Here is a 20,270-nt window from a genome sequence, read left to right on the forward strand (position 1 = left end):
TTGTGTATTAGGCAGAGGAACAAATGTTACTACCAGCACAAGTATGGCAGAGACAGGAAATGGGAATTATCTTGTTCCTGTAAGGCAAAACACTATCGCCTACAGCAAGGCACAGGCTATACACACTTTCACTTAGGTAAAAACGGCACTAAAGAGGCAAAGGCCAACAATGGTCTAGTTTAAGAATATCCATAGGAAATACCAAGATCTGAGATCTACTATAAATAATCCAGCACAGGTAAAAATACATAAATTATAGCATTTTCTTCTCTGCTTTTCCCTCATTTTTATCCTGTAATTATTAAATACAGAATTTTCCTACTTAGTTCTCTGTATAAAAAAATAGCAATACAAAAAATTCCAACGACGGCGTATATTTCCACGCAACCTTTTTTGGGTTTTTGCCACTCCTCCCCTATTTAAAATGGGCTGAAACAGCCCAGCCTTCTTACCACTAAAAACAGAGCAATCTCCCTGAATATTCCACATGGCCGCTTCTGTCTTACCAGAAATCAACTTGCACGAACCTTCTCTTCACATACATCTTCCCCTTTCTCCATCCAGTTCCCATCACTGACCACACAAAGACGATGGGAAGAGCAAACAGTCTTCCTCGGCCCACTGTTCTCTTTAAGAGCACGTTTGCAAGGCCTCGAGCTACCCTTGATGCAACTATGGCAAGTGTCTTTGTGGAGGTTACACAAAACATTTTCTGCACAAAAAGCAGCACAGCCTAGTGAGTATTCCTGCTCCAATAAATGATGAGAAACAGCACGTGAAAATGTATTAGAAACCCTTCAGGAGAAAAGTTTTTCATTCATGCTTCGTTCAGGTACAGGCTACGTGGGCTTGGGTGGCACCTGGCTTCTTTGTTTTGTCCTCGGATAGAAAACCAAAGAAATAATGCTGTGTGAAGTCAGAGGCATCTCCAGAGAAAAGGCGGAACTCTTGCAAACACGATGCAGACAGACCACCCTCCGCTCTCCTTTTGGGAACGGTGAGGTTCAGACGCTGCTGCTGAATAGGCTTTCTCCCTCTCGCAGTGCTTCCCTTCAGCCAAGAGCTCTGAGTCCAGCACGGGAAGGCATCAGATCTTCTTCTGGGATCCGATCATGACCTTCGATACAAAGTTCACAATGGCACTGGCAGGCTGCTCTGGGTCATGCTCTGCAAACAGGTGGCACACGTTGTCCGTGGCACTGCCTTGCTTCCTGGCCACGAACCCGAACACTCTGCAAGGGCAGCAATCACAGGGCATCAGAGGATAGACAGACAGACAGACATTGCCTCGTTTCGTAAAGCACAACAAAGACTTGTAACGACACTACTCCAGTAGTTACCAGGAGTGTTTTCATCTACGTGTCATGTGTGGGTTGGTTGTTGTTTTGTTTTTTTTTTTTTTTTTTTTTTAAGCTACCAGCCTAAGTGAGACAAGTAAGCTTGTGTTAGTGTTGCTGGACAAGCGGAACCCAAAAGCGAGGAGCAAACAGTTCAGTTTTCATTTCTGAAACTTCTGTCAAATCACAGACCTGCAACCTAAATAAACCATGCCAGCTTTGGCTCCAGGCATCTCACCATCACATCATTAAGCCTTGACTTGCAGAGGTGCAGAAGAAGGAACTAAAGGCTAATTACAGTGGGGAGAGAGACTTTTGTCTCTGAACAGCTGCTTTCCCTCCTACATCCCAGGCAAAGATAACTTAGAACACCAAGAAACTGATGGCTGTAATAACATTCCTAAAACATTCAGTTAAAAGAGACTCAGGCAGGTGTCCACTTACTTTGCAGAAAGGCCATCTTTCATCCATCTGGTTGTCCATTAAGAAAGCGGTTAACAAAAAAAATAAACAAAAAGAATGAAGAAATAAAAATTAAACCTATGTTAGTTTTTTTTTGTAGATCAACAATACAATCAAAGTATTAGAAATACCGTTTGTCTTCCTTACTTTCTGTCCTGTGGATCCAAAGCACAGAAAATAACAGTGTTGACTGGATAATGTCGCCGAAAAAAGAGTCTGGATAAGAAGAAATAAAACAAGCTTTAGGAGTAGGTAAGGTGCTTAGAGTTTTAAACAATAAACAGCTCTGAAAAATAAATTATATTTCATCTAAATTTAATAACGATGATATATTCCTTTTGCTATCTCTGAGTGACTTTGAAAGCCACCTGGACTGCTCTAGCCAAATAAAACCATATTTAGTATAGTCATATCAAGTTTTTAAACCAAAAGAAAACTGAGTCTCCAGCTCAGAAAGAGAACTAGAAGTATGAAATATATTTTTTTCTAAAAACTGGCCATTTAGATACTATGTCAGTGGGAAATGCAACTTCTTGGAACTTGCACCTAATTTGATTATATTAAGTTTCAAAATATAAGCACTCCTAGGCGTTATAATTTAAGGTTTTGTCCTCGATGTCCTATAAACGCTTGCAGATCCCATGGAATTAAGAAGCCTAGTGCTTTTTTTTTTTTTTTAACCTATAATGAATCCCCATTTGTCCCTCCTTCATTATTGTCCGTTTTCAAATCTGAAGACTGCATGGTGGCCTTCATAGCATTCAGTACAAAGCAAATCTAAATTAACTTTTTTATCATGGTGTTTTACAGGCGACACTGGAGATACACGGTGTCCACTTAGGCCAACTCTGTTCAGTGACAGTGGTGAAAAACACCGTTATTTCATTCAATAGGTTGAGCATCAATAGCTGGCAAAGCCATTATCTTCCCTTTTTATAAGGCACAATAACGATGAAAAAAGTACCACGGCAAAGTGACTTTCCAGAGGTAAAAGCTGCCATGTGGAAGTAATGTCCACAGCTTCAAACATTCATTTTCCAGTACTGTGTCAGTACAGTTGACACTGTCGCTGCCATTCTTTAGACAATCCTATTATCCTCTGAGACACAGACTGCAGAACCTGACTAGGAAAATCAAATCAACAGCAGCCAGCGCTTGCTGGCTATTCCCTTCCCATCCCGCTTTTGCTTACTTCCTTTGGTTATCTGTCAACGTGATTCCCTGCGCAGACACCTTGAAATGGACAACGGTTGAGATGGGAGAAGGATCTTGCATCAGCGTCAGGCTCAAGGCTTTCTGTACTGCCTGGTAGCCCGTGAGCGACTCCATCTCCACTGAATTCAGGTACCAAACGTTGCAGGCTGTAATGAAAGAGGAGAAAATACTCTGAGAGGTCACTATCCAGCAGCAAGCAAGCAAACAGGTATTTTCTGAAAGAAACCACACACAATGTAAATTTTCCACCTTTGTAAAGCAAACGTGGAAGACTGGCAGCAAACTATCAAAGTTTAAGACTACAATTTTGGAGGTCACAGGCCTTTTGCTGTCCCTTGGTTTTTACTACCTTTATGTTTAAGCCAATGATTGTATTTATCTATCACACCCAGATCCTGAAATTTAAATAAATACAAGACAGCAGCAGAGAGAGGTCGCTCCCAGGTACTACGACAGCAGAGGCATTCTTGAGGGGAAAGAATGGAGATATTTTGCTTTTAAGAACAATTACAGCAGCCAATAAGAAAATACACATTTTTGCAGCATACGTTCACACATTTTATGCTTTCAAATGGTATTTAAACTATATTCAAAGGAAACCACTTGTTTGCAAGACAAGAACATTTTCACCCCGTAAAGAATTGACGGTTGCTGCAAAGCTCGCTTCTCATTAATTCCACAGTGTTTTGTATGTTTAGCGACTGTAGGGCAAACAAAACAACGTCCACATTGAGCAAAATGACTGACTCACGTATTTTTAGGTCTATCCTTTACCTCAGCGTGCGCTTATTTTTAAAAGCCCCATTCCTCTCCTAGAGATATTAGTAATTCCTGAAGTTATCTCTACAAAAGAGAAGTTCTTGGGTTTCTAAGGCTACCGAGTAGTTTGGTTTTTCACCTGGTCTCTCACCAAATCTGCAGTGAGCACCAGGAAAAGAAGTACTAATATTATATAGCACTATATAATTTTATATAGCAGCCTTCCAGTACTTAAAGGGGGCCTACAGGAAAGCTGGAGAGGGACTTTTTACAAGGATGTGCAGTGATAGGACAAGGGGCAATGGATTTAAACTGAAAGAGGGGAGATTTAGATTAGATATGAGGAAGAAATTTTTCACTCTGAGGGTGGTGAGGCACTGGAACAGGTTGCCCAGAGAAGTTGTGGCTGCCCCATCCCTGGAAGTGTTCAAGGCCAGGTTGGATGAGGCTTTGGGCAACCTGGTGTAGTGGAGGGTGTCCCTGCCCATGGCAGGGGGGTTGGAACTAGATGATCTTTGAGGTCCCTTCCAACCCAAACCATCCTGTGATTCCATGATTCTATATAGTAGTAGTATAGTACTGTATAATACTACATAGTACCACATGGTAGCAGAGCCATATACCATTATATAGTATTTATTATTACTATTATATAGTAGTAATAGAATTATTCACATACTTAAATACTTTGGGACTGTGGTAAAAAGTCGAATTTACACGCAGATTAAGAACATTTCTGAAACTGAAAAGCCCTCTTATTCTACAGCACGAGCAAGAACGATGAAACACATCTGTAGTTTAACACCGGTACCAACAGCCTTTGCGTTTCTGCAAAAATATTTGTGTAGGTACCTAGGACAGAATTTACAGCTCCGGCAGCTGACACGTACACATTATTACCATGCTAACATTTCATTAACATCTCATTTGCTCAGCAGCTTAGCTTGGCTTGCCAACCTCACTATGAAAGCAAAGATCAAATGACATCTAACAGATTCTCTTTTCATCCGGCTGTTCTGTGACCCGACTCAATCTTTCTCCTGCAACTAGGTAAAACACACGGCTGAACGACCACGCGATCGTACAGTTAATGACTGCAAAAGCCTAAGTTTGATTCCAGCACGACGATCAGCCCAATACCTCCCAGCTCCAGAGCCCGTCAGTGAAAGAAGGGATCCAGAGACTTGATTTATTTGATTTGTAAGTGTAAAAGTTGAGCATTAGCGTGGCAGTTTCAATAATCTTTGTTTGAATCAATTATTAATCAATTACTAATCAATTACAGAGAGGGATTTAAGACGACAAATGTCAAGTTCAATGAGGCCTTCCTTGCTGAACAGCTCTCTGTCACGTCTATCCAAAACCGTAAATAACATTCCAAACGATAAGCTCTCCTCTTCTCACATCATTACTGTGTGTGTTTGGTAGACATCTAAGGCTCTTCGTTATCCTGGGAGCCTTTCCCACCGCAGGAAGCTTGCCTTGTGTTTCACAGCCACGCTGGTCACCACTTCTGAGACCCAGACCAAGGGTCTCCCTTCCTCTTCTGCCACACAGTTGCACTGATGTCAACAGACTGTGTGTCCAGGTTTTGTTTCTAAACTCAAATAGCCAAGCGTTTTGTCTAGATTGCTCTCAATGTGATAGCTCCAAAGCAGTCACCAAATACAGGAGATTCCTCTACTTCTGTAGCACGAAGAGTAATAAATGGAATCTTTTCCAAAAGTGCTGGAAAGTGCAAAAATGTCATCTTAAAAAGGAGATCACAGGAAAGGAAAGGTAATGAGGAAGGCTGAAAGATTTCTCATTGAAGAACATCACGCGTGGTCTGATGGGATCTCAAATGACAGCAATCCCATGGAAACCACGCTCAAGGCTAGAACAAAAGGAAAACACCTGGGTGTCTCGTGCAATGCTGCTGCTCTCGTTTGCCACAGGGGGCATTTTGTGGTCACATCCATGGCACCACCAACAGATACACAACGTGGCCACTTCTGCTGTTAGACTGGGGACGTGCTTTGCTCAAAATGCTTAGTACCTTGGCTGTACTTGTGGAAACGGATGCGAAGAACTGAGATTTATTTGGGGCACAAAATTTTGCTGATGAACAGGAAGGTTAATAAAGAAAGATCTGTTCTAGGGAAAAGCCACTTTTCGACATGGTTTCTAATCTTCAATTGCCACTTTCCAGGAAGCAAAAGATTTCTGGTCAGTTTCTGCATTTAGGCAATGACTGGAAACGCTCATGAGGTTTTTCAGACAGCTATAAAAAATGATCATTCTAGGAAAACACATCTTCATTTTTTTACTGTAAAGTAGGGGGAAAGTAGGGCAGAGAAAAAGTGCATCTGCTTTGACTAAACTGCAGGTGCTCACACAGGTTCAGACACTTGGAAAAGAAGCAATGTACATGTGTCGAGTCTGCACTCGAGTGTCAAACGCCACAACTTGAATGTCTCTGCCTGAAACATGGAAAATCAGTGGGAAATGATGTATCAAGGCAAAAAAAAACCCTCTGAGAATCTCTCCTAGCTGAGGAGAGTTCCCCAAACGATCTATTATGTGACAGCCCCCGTAAGGATTTACCTGACTACTGCCCCAACTGAAGTTAGAAACTATTGCTTTTTCTTTGCAAAGCCTTGCCTGAGCAAGGAGAAACCCAACATTTCTCAAAAGACAACACATGCCCCTTTTGCTGGGTTTTCAAGAGGGCAAGCTCCATAAAAAGTCATTCTCCTTGTTTTTGTTTTTGTTTTTTTTTTTCCCCCTGTGGGCCACGACAACCACCACCAGCACTGGCAGACAGAGTCCAACACGTGCTCGCTCCTGGCACCGCCTCGCCCAGGCTTGCCATTGCCTCGGCCACACATTCCTGCTTGATGACAGCACTCGAAGCTGTAATTTTTAAGTCAAAGCAGACTGCTGCACAAGCCAGGAGCAACACTCTTTCTCTCCAGGGCTGCTCAGCTCGGCAACCGCCCCCTTTGGAAGTGCCCCAAAACGGGTGAGGGCAACGAGGTGGCATTCTTGGCCACAGCACTTTTGCTCGTGGCTCCAGCAGCAGGCTGAACTCCAAGGAGAGCGGCAAGCGTAGCGTGTTCCCTGGCTCTAATGGGACTAATCGGGTGGACAGATAGATCCTGGGGAGAATTTGCAGCAGTTTGAAAGCCAGGGCTCACGGGAGGGCACGGACAGGATACCCGGGGCATGCCCGCTGTGCAGGGGAGCGACACAGCGGCTGTGCTCCTGCTGAGGACAGCCTGAAGGGGCACTCAGGCCACCGTGTCCAGTAACAGTGGGTCAGGATGTCACTGTCAGCCAGGCTATTTCACAGGGTGCCTCCGCATGAGCTGCACACAAACAAAGCAGACGAGAAGCAGAGCACGTCTCTGCACAGCTGCTGCAAAATACCTCCGTCTGAGAGCGATACCGACAGTGCCAACGCACAGCGTCACGTCATTTGGAGGTAACCCTGCCAGGGTTCTTCTGTCACATCGACAGGCTCGAGGTGTGACAACTTAACTTGCCAGAACAGGTGCTGCAGTATGCATGAGAATCCATAAAACAGTATCCAATGGAAAAGACACTGGGCATTTCCTAACAACATGCAGCATCAATGAAGCACAGGGCAATTTTTTTTTCATATTGATGGGATAGTAAGCATTTTCCAGTGGTACTGTTGACCCCTACGCTGAGAATTTAATCCTGCTGAACTCTTCCCTTAGTTGCCTTTTGCAGACCTCAGACATAGCTCACAAACCTCTGCAACCACAGGTTCAAAATATCTTCTCCAAGTTCATCAGTTGTAAAAGCAATGTCACTGCTAAAAAACTGCCGCGCTTGAACCAAACCTATGTGTGCCTCATATTCCCACGGGAGACACGACTGGAAAGCAAACACAGCGTTGTAGAACTTAGGAGCTGGTTGCAGAAAACAGAAAGAACTTGGTACATATGCTCACAGTGCCCTTCACACTGCTAAACAGCACTCTGCATTTAACTGCTCCCTTTTAACATCCTCCAGTCCAGCCTAAGCTTCAGCTTCTCCCAGCCTGTAAGATACAAAATTTGGTGACAGTCAAATGCAAGGAAAAAGTTTAACAGACCTGCACCCTGTTTGAGAAGCTCCACTGCTGAGTTTGCAGCAGTTTGTGGAGAAGTTTCTGCTATCTCCTCCAAGGGATCTGCAAACAGAAAACACTGTCCATGTCTTGTTTGGACTTGAATCGACAAATTAAAGAACATGGTCAAGTATGACTTTAGCTTTTGCAACTGTCATCTTATCTACTGGACAACTCTTGGCCAGAAACACGAAACAATCTTATATCTGCAACTGTAACAACTCACATGGGTTTTGTGCTGCCTCAGGTTTTTTTGCCTCCAGTGCTGCAGGAAGGATGCTCAAACCTTCAACCTTTATTTCCTCCCAGTAAAAGACATAACTACATAGCATATGCTGCAGGGATGCTCATGATGTCACATTAGAACAATACTAATAGCTATATTCCCTCATTACAACCTCAACATTTTTAAAAGAGTGCAATTTTAATTATCTCACTTAATTTATAAAGTTTACACTAATTTAGGCACAAAGGCTTTGTGTTTCCATGATGAAATCAATTAATTGTGTTTTGATTCAGAAGATGACAACCTAGTCCTCCTTTCTTCACACTTATGTAGAAAACAAACGTGAACTAGTAAGACAGCAGGGGAATGTTTGCCTCCCAATCTTCTGTTAAAATCAGGGAGAAAACTGTCCGTCAGTATGTTATTTCAGTTAGATAAATGCATGTAGAAAGATCTCACGTACTGATGCGTGCTGTCTTTGAATGCATTCCAACGGAACAGAGCAGTGATACCACGTGTGACACCATTCTCATTATTCAGAGTTATCCGTACGCTTTAAATACTCCACGCACTGTGTCCAGAATCATTAACCACAGAAGATAATCTTATTGAAAAATAAATCCAAAATTTCACTGTGGTATGTTTATGCAGGACAAGGTAAACGTTTCAGTCCTGCACCTCTGCCAGAACAGAAGGAGCTTTCCATTTTAGGAGAGGAAGATAAGGAGAACAAGCCCATCCACCACACTGGTTTGCCATATAAAGACATCTCTGGTCACATCTACCATAGCATGTTTTTGTGCTGTAATTCTTTCATTAATGTATCTGCATAATTTAAATGCTGTGCTTGAACACTGGCATATGGCCTTTAAACAAAAGTTTAAAGAGCTCAGTAGAAAACCACAAGAATGTTTAACATTTCAATAATACATCTGGTGTTAACTTCCTGGGGGAGAATAACAGAGAACTGAATTACGGGGCAAGCACAGCCACATTTTGCTGTTGTCTCAGAGCGGTTTATGAAATCACCAGAGCCAAAATTAGAATTGCAGTCCCCTGGTGCAACACAGGCTTTTTGATCATCGACTTAAGCAACACTTGGACCTGTCTAAGTTGCTACTTCCTTCCTGCCAGTGTCCCGCTCAGGGCATCTTCTGATTTTTTTCCTTTTTTTACCTACTTGCCTTCCCTAAAGCCCTTTTGCCCCCCAGACCCGAATGAGTGGTAACATCTAACCATACACGGGCGTCATTTCGTGTCTCAGACATCCATTTGTCTTCCTACAAGCTAGATCGCTGTGCAGATTTCCATGTTTATGACTGGAATATCCCAGCACTAGTCTGCTCACAGCTACGGATTAGGTACGAGCTGTCAGCAGTACTGCAGAACCACTTTTAAAACACAGCTTCCTTCCCTGTGCATTCTTCCTTCCATCTCAACTTGTGACATGTTCACCTGCCTTCAGACATTGGCACTTGGAAGCAGAGCTTGCTCGGGTACATCTCTTCTGTACTTTAAGAAGCATACCTCTGTCTGGGATGAGGAGCTTGCAGGGTAAGGCCAGTGGGGTGATGGAATGCTGATACACCAGAGCTGTCAAACTCCCTGTGAAGGTCAGAAGAGTAACAAGACATGACAGTTAACTTAGTGGATGACAAGAATGCTTAACAGTTGTGTTGGCTCCCAAGTATTTTACAGATCAAGGAGCCTCCCCACCCCCCTCCTCCTTTAAAAATACTCTCTTGGCACCTAAGCCAAGACCTTCTTCAGTCAACTTCAGTGTGTTCATGTTTCCCAGCACTGTCCCAGTTGGATGTACTTGAACTCATTAATCACAATCATATGCTCCCTTTCCCTGCTTAAATCCTAACCTAAACAAATGGTTTGCTTCAGATGGAGAACGCGCAAAAATGACACAACCAATAACGTATGAAAGTCAGTAAATAACTTTCAATGCCCTCCACTTCTGGTACAACAAATGCAGTGCAACCTTACGAAGGTGGTAAGAGCACAAGGGGTCAATGTCATGCGACGAGGCAGAGAAAGCATGAGGAGTTCTGTCTCTTGGCCACCTGGTCTCCACTGCCTCGTGCTTTGTCTGCACACACCTCTATGTTGTGCTTATAAAAGATGCTCTAGATAAAACCTCCTCCATTCAATGCAGCAGTGATGCACGCAGCAGTCTCTTAAATTATTCTTTTCTATTCAAAGTCGCTTTTCTCATTTGGACTTGGCTTAATTAAAATAATTAATCATTAGTCTTCCTCGACACTAGCACGTGAGACTATAAGCAGTGGGAGGAAGGTGTCATGTTCATCAGTCTGTCTGTACAAAAACCCACCCTTCGATTCCATTTACTAACAAACACTGAAAGTTATAATCACGCGCTCGAGAAAAATCACAGTTCACCCAAAAAACCCCTCATTTTTGCAGCCCATCAAAAACGTCTTCGAAATGGGAAGGTGACCCAATTCTGCAAGGGTCTTACAAGAAACGCAAAGATCAAGGGATACTATTAGTCCTTCATTGTCTTATCCATGCAAGTGCCAGCTTTGCGAAGCAGTTTTGCGGCTGTACACATGGAAAGATGAGGAGAGGCTCAAACTAAATGATGAATAGGGCGACACAGGTGCCATAAACAGGTACTTCAAGATCAAGGTAGCACTGGGCTAAAAATCCTGATTTGAAGTAAGTCTCACACGCCCAACACTGACAAAATTCAATCCACCTTTACTTCAAAGTGGATTTGTCATTTTAAGCTTGTTCGTTTTATGGTAGATGACCCTTTCACGGGTGTACTAGGTGTGTGTGACAAGGCTGGTAGCAGAGGGTGGGAGGGCTGGAAGGTGACTTCTGTGGGAAGAAGCTGGGGCTGCCCCATGCTGGCACAGCTGGCTCCAGCAGACCCACTGCAAGGCACTGCTGAGCCACTGGTGGGAGGCATCTGGGAAAGCGTATCTAAGAAAGGGCAGAAAAGGCCACACAGAGACAAGAAGGGAACAAAAAGGGTGAGAGACAGCAGAGGGAACACCACGGTCAGAGAAGGAGGAGGAGAAGGAGGTGCTCCGGGCACGCAAGCTGACATCCCCCACCCTGCAGGCCGTGAAGGATCTCACATTGGAGCAGTCAGGCATTTCCTGAAGGAACCGTGGTCCACAGACAGCACATGCTGGAGCAGACTTTTTTCCTGAAGGATGGCAGCCCATGGGGAAAGCCCACACCTCAGCAGGGAGACAGAGGGAGAGGGATGGAGCAGCACAGAGGAACTGTTCTATAACGACCATACGCCCTCCACCACCTACCTCTTGCACTGCCTGTGGTGAGGGTGAGGCATCAGGACAAAATAAGGCAAAGACCCTGAATCAACGAGGCCTGTAACAGTCAGCCAGCTCAGCCGTCTCCAACAGCACTGGCAGTGGCACACAAGCTCGACAGCTTGAAGCTTGGTCACGTGTGTCTGTGCTAGAGTGCCCTGCACGTGCACTTCAGGTAAACGTGTACAAGGCATCTATACCCTTAGGACGGGTTCCTACAGAAATCCTTGGGACTTGAGCAAAGCATTCACTCATTTGCACTCCAACCAAGTCAATAAAATAGTAATAAATAATAAACTCTGGCAAATGCAAACTGTTCCCATTTTCTGTGATGCACAGTACTTACCAAAATACGGTTCGTTCGGGCATCCTTTCAAGCGCACCCCCTTGTGAGTGCACTCGATCAGAAAATGCCTTACGAGTTCATTTGACAAATCTCCAACTGCGTTGAGAAAGAGAAAGAAAGCTCATGAAAAGAAGCAATGAGCAGACACCTGTCTCACAAATTAGCAGGTCTTTGTGAAGTGGTTTTCCACATCGCCACCGAATGTTTTATACACAGCATGCAAAGAATACATCAGACCTGCTCTGCTGCAAGGTTACAAGCTGTAGTTAAAAGGCCATTTTGCAAAAAAAAAAACCCAAACAAGCAAACAGCTCACTTTAGACAACCAAAAGGAAAAGGTTTTATAATTACAAGTGACTGACTTCCAAATATACACTGGTGTCCAAAAGGTCCGAGCATGCTCCCAAAATGGAACAGGAATCTGGAAAACGAACGGTTAGAAATTCTGATGCACCTGCCCATTGCAAGAACTTGTATCCTATGTGACAAGGGAGCAAAAGTATGATAAAATACTCCCATTTCTAGTGACAGTTCTGCTCACAGAACTTCTCCCGATTAAAACAACAGAAGATTTAGGTACACAAAGGTAACATGTCAAGTCTCACAGTGAATTTTTAAGTTTTAAACTGTTTGCAGTTTTACACTAAGCCTTTGCTCCTGAAAACAATTACATGAAACGCTCAGGTTTCACCAGATTTTTAAAGACAGCTTTTATCTCTCAGGAATCTAGGACAAACCAAAATTGTTAAACGGATGTAAAGAGGAGATCCGAAGTCCAAGGGGCATATAAAAATTCCCCTGAGATTTAGCATTCTTTTAAACATATATATACATATGTGCACGTGGAATTAAGACAACTTCATTATTTCTTGAAAGACTGGTTCACAGTATTTCACACCTGACTACAAACTCAATCTCTCTCCAAGGAGTTAAAGGGTTATTTCATAGCAACGGGGCAAAGCTCCCCAGCCATTCAAATCTTAACAAAAGAGCCACAAACACAAACGCTGCCTTTGACTCTGATCTATCAGCCACAGTCCAGCAAACCCACAACATCAAGGGTTGACTTTCAGGCTAATACAGATGAATACATTCATCTGGACAGCAGAAACTTCTACGAAGCAAATATTGCAAAGATCACCTTTTTACACAGTTTACTGTTTGCTGTTATGCTCCCCCAATATTAAAAACCAAATTACTACAGGGTATGGGGGAAGGGGAAGCCTGGAACAAGAAACCCTGCAGGAGACTGAACAAATTTGTGCCGTCTGGGATGAAACAAAAAAGCTAAATATCACAGCGCGAGAAGTGGAAACATGCTACAGTCTCAGCTAAAATTTTCTCTTACTACCACTTGCCTGTGGTACAACTAACAAACTGGCTCTTGAAGGCTGGTAGAGTTTGCATTTTCACATCTTCCTGGACTTCATTGGTCTGATAATGGAAAAAGATTACTAAAAACACCTATAGCCACTCTCCATTTGCCTCTTTGTTGTTGCTATCACCACCCCAGTGCACCCATTTTCTTCATTAAATAAGACATTGCAGAGGTTCTGCTGACGTCCAAAGAAAGGCAACTAAACTGGTCAAGGGGCTGGAAAATAAAACTTATGGGGAGCGGCTGAGGGAGTTGGGGCTGTTTAGCCTGGAGAAGAGGAGGCTGAGGGGAGACCTGATTACAGCCTACAAATACTTGAGAAGGGACGGTGGGGAGGTGGGGGAAGGACTCTTTACATTAGTGATGGGCGATAGAACAAGAGGAAATGGGTATAAGCTTAGTCAGGGGAGATTCAGGTTGGATGTTAGGAAGTATTTCTTCTCTGAAAGGGTTGTCAGTCACTGGAATAGGCTGTCCAGGGAGGTGGTTGAATCCCCATCCCTGGATGTGTTTAAGAATAGGGTGGATGATCTACTCAGGGATATGGTTTAATGGGGGATTAGGGACGGTTGGACTGGATGATCTCTAAGGTCTTTTCCAACCCAGAAATCTATGAAATCTATGAATCTATGACGTTTCTTGGCAACAGGAGGAAAGATTGTGTGGCAAATTTTTATTAGAAATTGCCTCAAGATACCAGACTATGTGTATAGAATTTGAAAATGTTACTGTAATAGGGGTGGACTGCTAACCTTGCCCCAGAGTAAGCATGAAATCTTAAAAAAAAACCAACAGCAACCAACCAACCAACCACCAACAGAAAAAAACCACACTTCCATAACCACGACACTAGGAATCACTGCTCTCCTGTGATCTCAGCTGCCCACCTCACCAGGCAGCACGTGCTAATAAGACATAACAAGCTTTGCAAAAGGAAAACAGCAGCAACCAAAACCACCCCACTACCCTTGTAGCTGCACAAAGGGTTGGCCAAGAACACTACAGATGTTGGCTGCTGAGTTTCCGTACATTGACTAATGCTTTCTGTATGTTCTTCTCATTTTACCTTTCACAACTATCAGGTACGAGTTATCCATGTAGGCACTGAAGCTGGGAGAGCAAGTGTATTTCATCACTTCTCTTAAACAACTACCATATTTCCTTAGGAAACCTCCTCAGATTTATATTTAACGTAGACCTGTCTCAATCCAAAACCTCGGGGTCAAAAATATTCAACATTCCAACCTAGAGAAAGCTTTACATGGCGGTATGTGGATCCAGTGCCGACTTCTGATTGCTAGGGAGGACCCATACTGAGATGACATTGGTCTTCTATTGGGTTGATAAGGTACAACACACGGACAGCCACAATGAACATGCATTTACAAGCCACGGTGAAACCATAAAGTACGACAGACATCTTATCCAGTCTCACTTAACAAGATCCAAAACGCGGCCTGTAATTCCAGTTGCACTTACTAGAAGAGAGAGGATTCCTCCAGATTATTACCCAGTAATGGCTCGTTAAATAACAGCCAGCAGGCATACAGTACCTTTCTTGTTTAACTGCAGCACAGAAGGAGGTGGTGTAGCAACTTTCATCGCTAGTCCGTAGGCTCCTCGGAAAGAATGACTGTCTCGAACAATGAACGACCCAGGTTCCTTGTCCTTGAGAACAGCAATGGCTGCAAGGGATTCCGGGAAAGAGAGAGAGAGAAACAGTTCAGAACAACACACACACTCGAAAAGTACAGAAGTGCAAATCTATAATTAATAGGAGACTCAGGGAAATTAAGATCCTTTTCTCTGTCTCCGTTGCTGTGGAACGGAGTACAACTGAGCGTATCTGGGGGATCTGAGTGGAAACGTCTTCTGCAGATCTCACAGATGCTTATTTCAAGAGGAGTCCGAAGCACAGACCCGTATTGAGTTTTAAACTGAGAAGGACGTGCAGGTCCCACCAGAATTCCTACTTCCAGTGCAAGAGCAAGCTGGTTCCTGCTTACATTTTGTCAACTTGCTAGAAGCATGAGAGAGGGCACAGCTCTCTGTAATTCCCAGGCTGATGAGACAGCACTGTTTTTCCTTCCCTATGCAGTTCCAACAGGCAGAGCAGATCCATTTTCATCCACCACTGAGGTTCTGTCCCTGCAAAGCAGTCTCAGTCCCTTACTAAAGCAAGGGAAGGGATGTAAGTGAATATTTGCTCTTCGACTGTCCAAGCACTGAAACATTCTACATCTATATTCTGCTCTTGCTTTGCACGAGTCTGCTGTAGACTTCGAAATCTATGAGCCCAAAATCTTAAACTCACTTTGAAAAAAGACAAAAGGTTCATCTAATGATTGATCTTAAAACCTTAGTACTTTCCTCTTCTTCTTTCCCTTAAACTTTTTGGAAATACTTGTGTTTGTTGCCAAAATTTCTAATGACCAGCAAGTCTTCAAAGAAACCCTGGAAAAAGCCCAAATTAGAGTCCTAAACTGACTGTATACACAGAAATTATGCATATGGGGCATAAAGTTGTATTTTGCAAGGCCTGAGCAATGATTACAACATCAACACAAACATACTCTTTTTTTTTTTTCCCAGGAAAAAAGCCCTGCAATTCAGCAGTATTCGCACAACACTTCGAGGTCCGCAGGGGGACAGTAATAATTTGTCACAGGAGTAGTCCATTAAGCACAGTAAAAAAGAACAATTGCTCCCCCTCCTCAGCAGCAGTATCTTAAAACACTTTTTAAAAGGAATTTTACTTGGTAGGGTGAAAAGAGGCATGCTAAAACGCTGGGAAGATGTTCTTTTCATTTGTTCAAGCAGCTAGGTTTAAACCTCCTTTAGGACCTCCCCTCTCTGGACTCGCATCAAGTCAGGAAATTTTTTTTGCACATTTAAAAACTCAGTTACCATTTTGGGTGGGGAGCAGCCAAGGGGAAGGGGACTGGAGTGAAAGAACCAGTAAAATGGGATCCAAAGATTAATTAATGACCTGTTTTCTGCAATCTTTATTCCCCTGGGCTCATATTTACTGCTACACTATAAGAGGCATCCTCATCATTTGAGAAACCATGAACTAAACAGACAGAGCAATTCATCATCTGCCAGCAGCTGAAGGCTATTTTGATTTACAGAATCACAGAATGGCTTGGGTTGGAAAGGGACCTCAAAGACCATCCAGTTCCAACCCCCCTGCCATGGGCAGGGACACCCTCCACTACACCAGGTTGCTCAAAGCCTCATCCAACCTGGCCTTGAACACTTCCAGGGATGGGGCAGCCACAGCATCTCTGGGCAACCTGTTCCAGTGCCTCACCACCCTCAGAGTGAAAAATATCTTCCTTAGATCTAATCTAAATCTCCCCTCTTTCAATTTAAAGCCATCACCCCTTGTCCTATCACTACACACCCTTGTCCAAAGCCCCTCTCCAGCTTTCCTGTAGCCCCTTAGCGTGAACTTCCTTCCCAATGCAGCACTAACGCGTCATTTTCCCCTTTCCACACCTGCATTTTAAGAATCCCAGTTTAAAATCCTGCCACAACTCGTTAAATACAATTCAGTGTAGCTAGACATCGCAGTACGGACACAAGGACCAACAGACCAACAGCATTTGCAAAGTACCCAGTGTGCTTTACTTACTCATTGTGGCAGGGACAGGTATTGAGCTCCTATGTCTACGTTTTCACACACACAGTAAAGGCTTTCTCCATCTCATTCTATACATACAGACGTACTGCATCTGCATTGTATATATTGTATATATTCCTGCCCTTTAAGAAATAGGTCACTTGCAGCTGATGATGAAATTCAGGCTACAGAGCAACTGGCAGGTGAGGACGCTTTTGTGATGACTTCTGGCTAATGATTTCTTCTCTGAATTATTCTCAGCATCTCTCAATCTATCGTCTGGGCAGGGAAACACACGTGGCTGAGATCATGCCAGAGCAGCACACTTGTACTCAGAAGGTTTCTGAGAGCAGACAGTTGTTTGGTATTGCATCACCTATGTCTGCCATTCCAAAACCTGGAGCTTCTCAGTGAAGTACATTCGAAGCAGCTACCACAGACAGACTTAAATGACTTTGCAACTAGTTCTGTTAGGCTAATAAATGGTCTGATTAACCAAATATTTTTTAAGGACCACTTGACTGCCCTCCACACTCAAATTCAGCCTTTGGACAAAAGAAATTAAGTGAGGTTATCTGTGGCCCTTCTAGGTTTTATATTTCTTACTGTATTTCTTTTAGACATCAGGTGTGCATCAAAACAATCTAAGGAAACTTCACTAACTAGCCCTTCTGTGAATGAATATGCCAGAATGCCTATCAGTTGATGTACCTTGTTCTCTTGAAATATCTGGCTTATACCAGAACTTGGATGTGTCCTGGACAAATTTTACGGTCACGTGTTTATCAGCTGTGTTTTCTGTGGAATAAATGGGAAAAGAAGGTCAAGAAATTTTTTGAAAAACAAACCCATTTTTCATTTTTCTTTCCAACTTCCAATCACCTCAGCTATTCAAAAAACTCATTATTAGAAGGACAATCTAGAGAAACTCTGAACTGTTTCAGAACCAGCAAACATAACACTGAGGTGTATAAGCTAAGATTCTGAAAGCATTTCAGAAAGTTTCATTTTGCAAAACCCATAAAATACGAAAAACTCTTACATTTATAAAGCTGGATAAAATACAAAGCTTCTTAATGGGGTCCAGTGAATACACATCTACCTTTTTAAGTATTCTTGACACAAGTCTAGACGGGACTTCTCTGCAGAGAAGCCGGATCTTATTGCAAGAAATTGGACCCCACACCGCTTCCTCGTGGTTTGGCAGTTCAAAAAGCAGCTGCCCTTGGCTGACACGTAGGGAAGAGCAGAAAGAATTCTGCAGCCTTGTTCCCTCAATAATATCTCCAACGCCAGTGAACTGGCGCCATTTACTGCAAACATTCCAAGTCCTCTGTGCGATTTTCCCTCCACTGCTTTCCCCTCACCCTCCGCCCCTTGTAAAAATCCCCTAAATGCTCTTTATACACCCATATAAAATCTAACGTATTTTGCGTTTCTCTGACACAGAACCCACCTGGCATTGGGGAAGTGCTTAATGTTTTTGAGAAATCCGGGAGGACGTTTGGGAAGGGGATGCTGATTGTGCTTCCACTGTGGGGGCTGGAGAAGCCACTTGAAGAAGGTGACACGGAGGCAAAGGAACGGTCTCCTTCAGAGGACCTCTTTTTCTCCGGAAGAGGCGGTTGAGCATGCTGGTTCCCTCCTCCTCCGTGGTGCTGCTGAACTGTGCTGTTCTGGCTACCGTGTCCCGAGGCCACTGTAAGAAAGTTTGGCGACAAAAAGCCATTGTCCTCAGCACTTGCCACTGACGAGCTCATGTTTTTAGAAGAGATGCCAGTACTGGCTAGGAAAGCAGCTGGTTTCTCCTCCGGGAGGGAACTGCTGCCCACGGTGGCCCTGCTGCAGCTCAGGTAGGCACGGGCACTGCTGCTGACAGCAGGGTCTTGCTGTGGCTCTGCTGGTGGACTCTCCAGGCTGCTCAGGGTGACGACTTGCAGTCCTGGAGTTTGGAAATGAGACAAGAGAGAGACATCTTGCACGGCGTGTGAAAACTCAGAGGGCACGAGGTAACCTCCCGGCAGCCTGCTGTGTCCCACGGGAAGCTGGAGCGACGGGGGAGCTTTGGGGCTGCTTTCAAGCCCAGGACGTTCTGCTGCAGAAGAGCTGTCAAAACAAGCCAAGAATTGAACACAAAAATAAAACAACGGAAAAATCATTCCCTCAGAACGTCACTGTACAGCCCATACTGCAGCGATCAGCTCAATCAATGGATCACCTCACCCAGGACAATGTCTGAGGGTGATCTTGGACAACACGCTGGACCTGGTGATGCAGCTGATGGGGAGATTCCAGCCCCACCCTGACCGCTCACGTCTTCAGCGTAGGTCATCACTTTCTGCCCCATCTCACCCCCCACCCAGCCACGCTGATGGGACAGTTTCTGAGTCCGCACTATGAACCAGGCCAACAAATTAATTGGAGTTAAAAATTCTCCTCCTTCCTCCTGTTCTAGAAGGTTGTTTTTAATAGGAGACAATTCAGGGAGGCTGTTCACAGCACTGCTTCACATGCAGTGGTCCTGGAGATCTCCACACAGTTTGCTGCAGTGCTGCCTGGAAAAGAGCAGTAGGAGGCAAGAGCTTCTTAAGCCATGGCTGCCACCAAAGGCAGAGGTCTATGGAAGAAAAGGACAGCAGTCCTTAAATGAAGAGTCTCTTACGTTCATTTGGAAAAAAAAAAAACAAACAAAAACAAACAAGAAAAAAGAAAAGAAATGGGCTAAGGAGGTACTTGTGCACCTCAACACAATAAATGAATAACTATGATAACAACGCAATCCATAAGACCCAACTCTTAGACCAGTTCCATTTTAATATAATTTATATTAAAAAAGGAAGGGCAGCAGGGCCAATGGTTAATTTATTTGATGATGGAATAATTTTGTTTGCTAGAATTTCAACAGCAAACATTAGATTTTTCTACTGGGTAGCAATTCCACCTGCTCAAGTGAAGAATAAAAAAATATCCTTCTAAATAAGACAAACTAAGCTTCTGATAAAAGTTTAAATTGCCTCCTTGCTTTTAAAAGTGAAATGCCCTTAGACTGTAGCCAGAAAACATTACCAGCAATACCAAATATAGAGAAAACAACTCATTGTGAGTGCAAAGTGAAAAAAGCTGATGACTTTTTTTTTAAAAAAGTAAGAATTTTTAATTAAAAGGGAACTGCGGAAATGGATACCAGTAGATTTGAACAGATCAAAGTAGAAGGGCCATAAAGAAATGGAAGGGAAGAAAATGTAATGGAAGGGACATCATTGTAAGGAAAAAAAAAACCCACATCTGTAGCTGTCTGCTAGATGAAATGAAAAATGATAGAAAAAACATTTAGAAAAAAGGGAACAAAATTTTCTAGATAAAGTCTGAAGTAGGAATGTAAACTTCATAAGGACTGCAGTGCCTGATAAGCTTTTAATTCATATCCACTCGTAATGAAATGTTACACGGCCTCCCCCTCAGAAAATACCACCGTACTTTGTTTAGTC

The 20,270-nt window shown here is 43.4% G+C and overlaps 1 protein-coding gene across 5 annotated transcripts in view; it reads right to left on the reverse strand.

Moving 5' to 3' along the window:
• Nucleotides 1-1,087: 1,087 nt before the first annotated feature.
• The window catches only part of TNS3 (tensin 3), a 251,267-nt gene continuing 232,084 nt past the window's right edge, over nucleotides 1,088-20,270 (reverse strand). For all 5 annotated transcript variants that reach the window (XM_086614502.1, XM_086614501.1, XM_086614505.1 and 2 more), the window contains 10 exons: nucleotides 18,239-18,888; nucleotides 17,494-17,580; nucleotides 14,711-14,842; nucleotides 11,780-11,875; nucleotides 9,647-9,724; nucleotides 7,879-7,956; nucleotides 2,992-3,160; nucleotides 1,947-2,015; nucleotides 1,782-1,808; nucleotides 1,088-1,232 (listed from right to left, as the gene is read on the reverse strand). In XM_086614502.1, coding sequence (XP_086470628.1) covers nucleotides 1,088-1,232; nucleotides 1,782-1,808; nucleotides 1,947-2,015; nucleotides 2,992-3,160; nucleotides 7,879-7,956; nucleotides 9,647-9,724; nucleotides 11,780-11,875; nucleotides 14,711-14,842; nucleotides 17,494-17,580; nucleotides 18,239-18,888 — 1,531 coding nt within the window. The remainder of the gene's footprint in view (nucleotides 1,233-1,781; nucleotides 1,809-1,946; nucleotides 2,016-2,991; nucleotides 3,161-7,878; nucleotides 7,957-9,646; nucleotides 9,725-11,779; nucleotides 11,876-14,710; nucleotides 14,843-17,493; nucleotides 17,581-18,238; nucleotides 18,889-20,270) is intronic.

The sequence above is a fragment of the Tauraco erythrolophus genome, chromosome 7 (assembly GCF_009769465.1).
Source record: "Tauraco erythrolophus isolate bTauEry1 chromosome 7, bTauEry1.pri, whole genome shotgun sequence".
Classification (NCBI taxonomy): Eukaryota; Metazoa; Chordata; class Aves; order Musophagiformes; family Musophagidae; genus Tauraco; species Tauraco erythrolophus.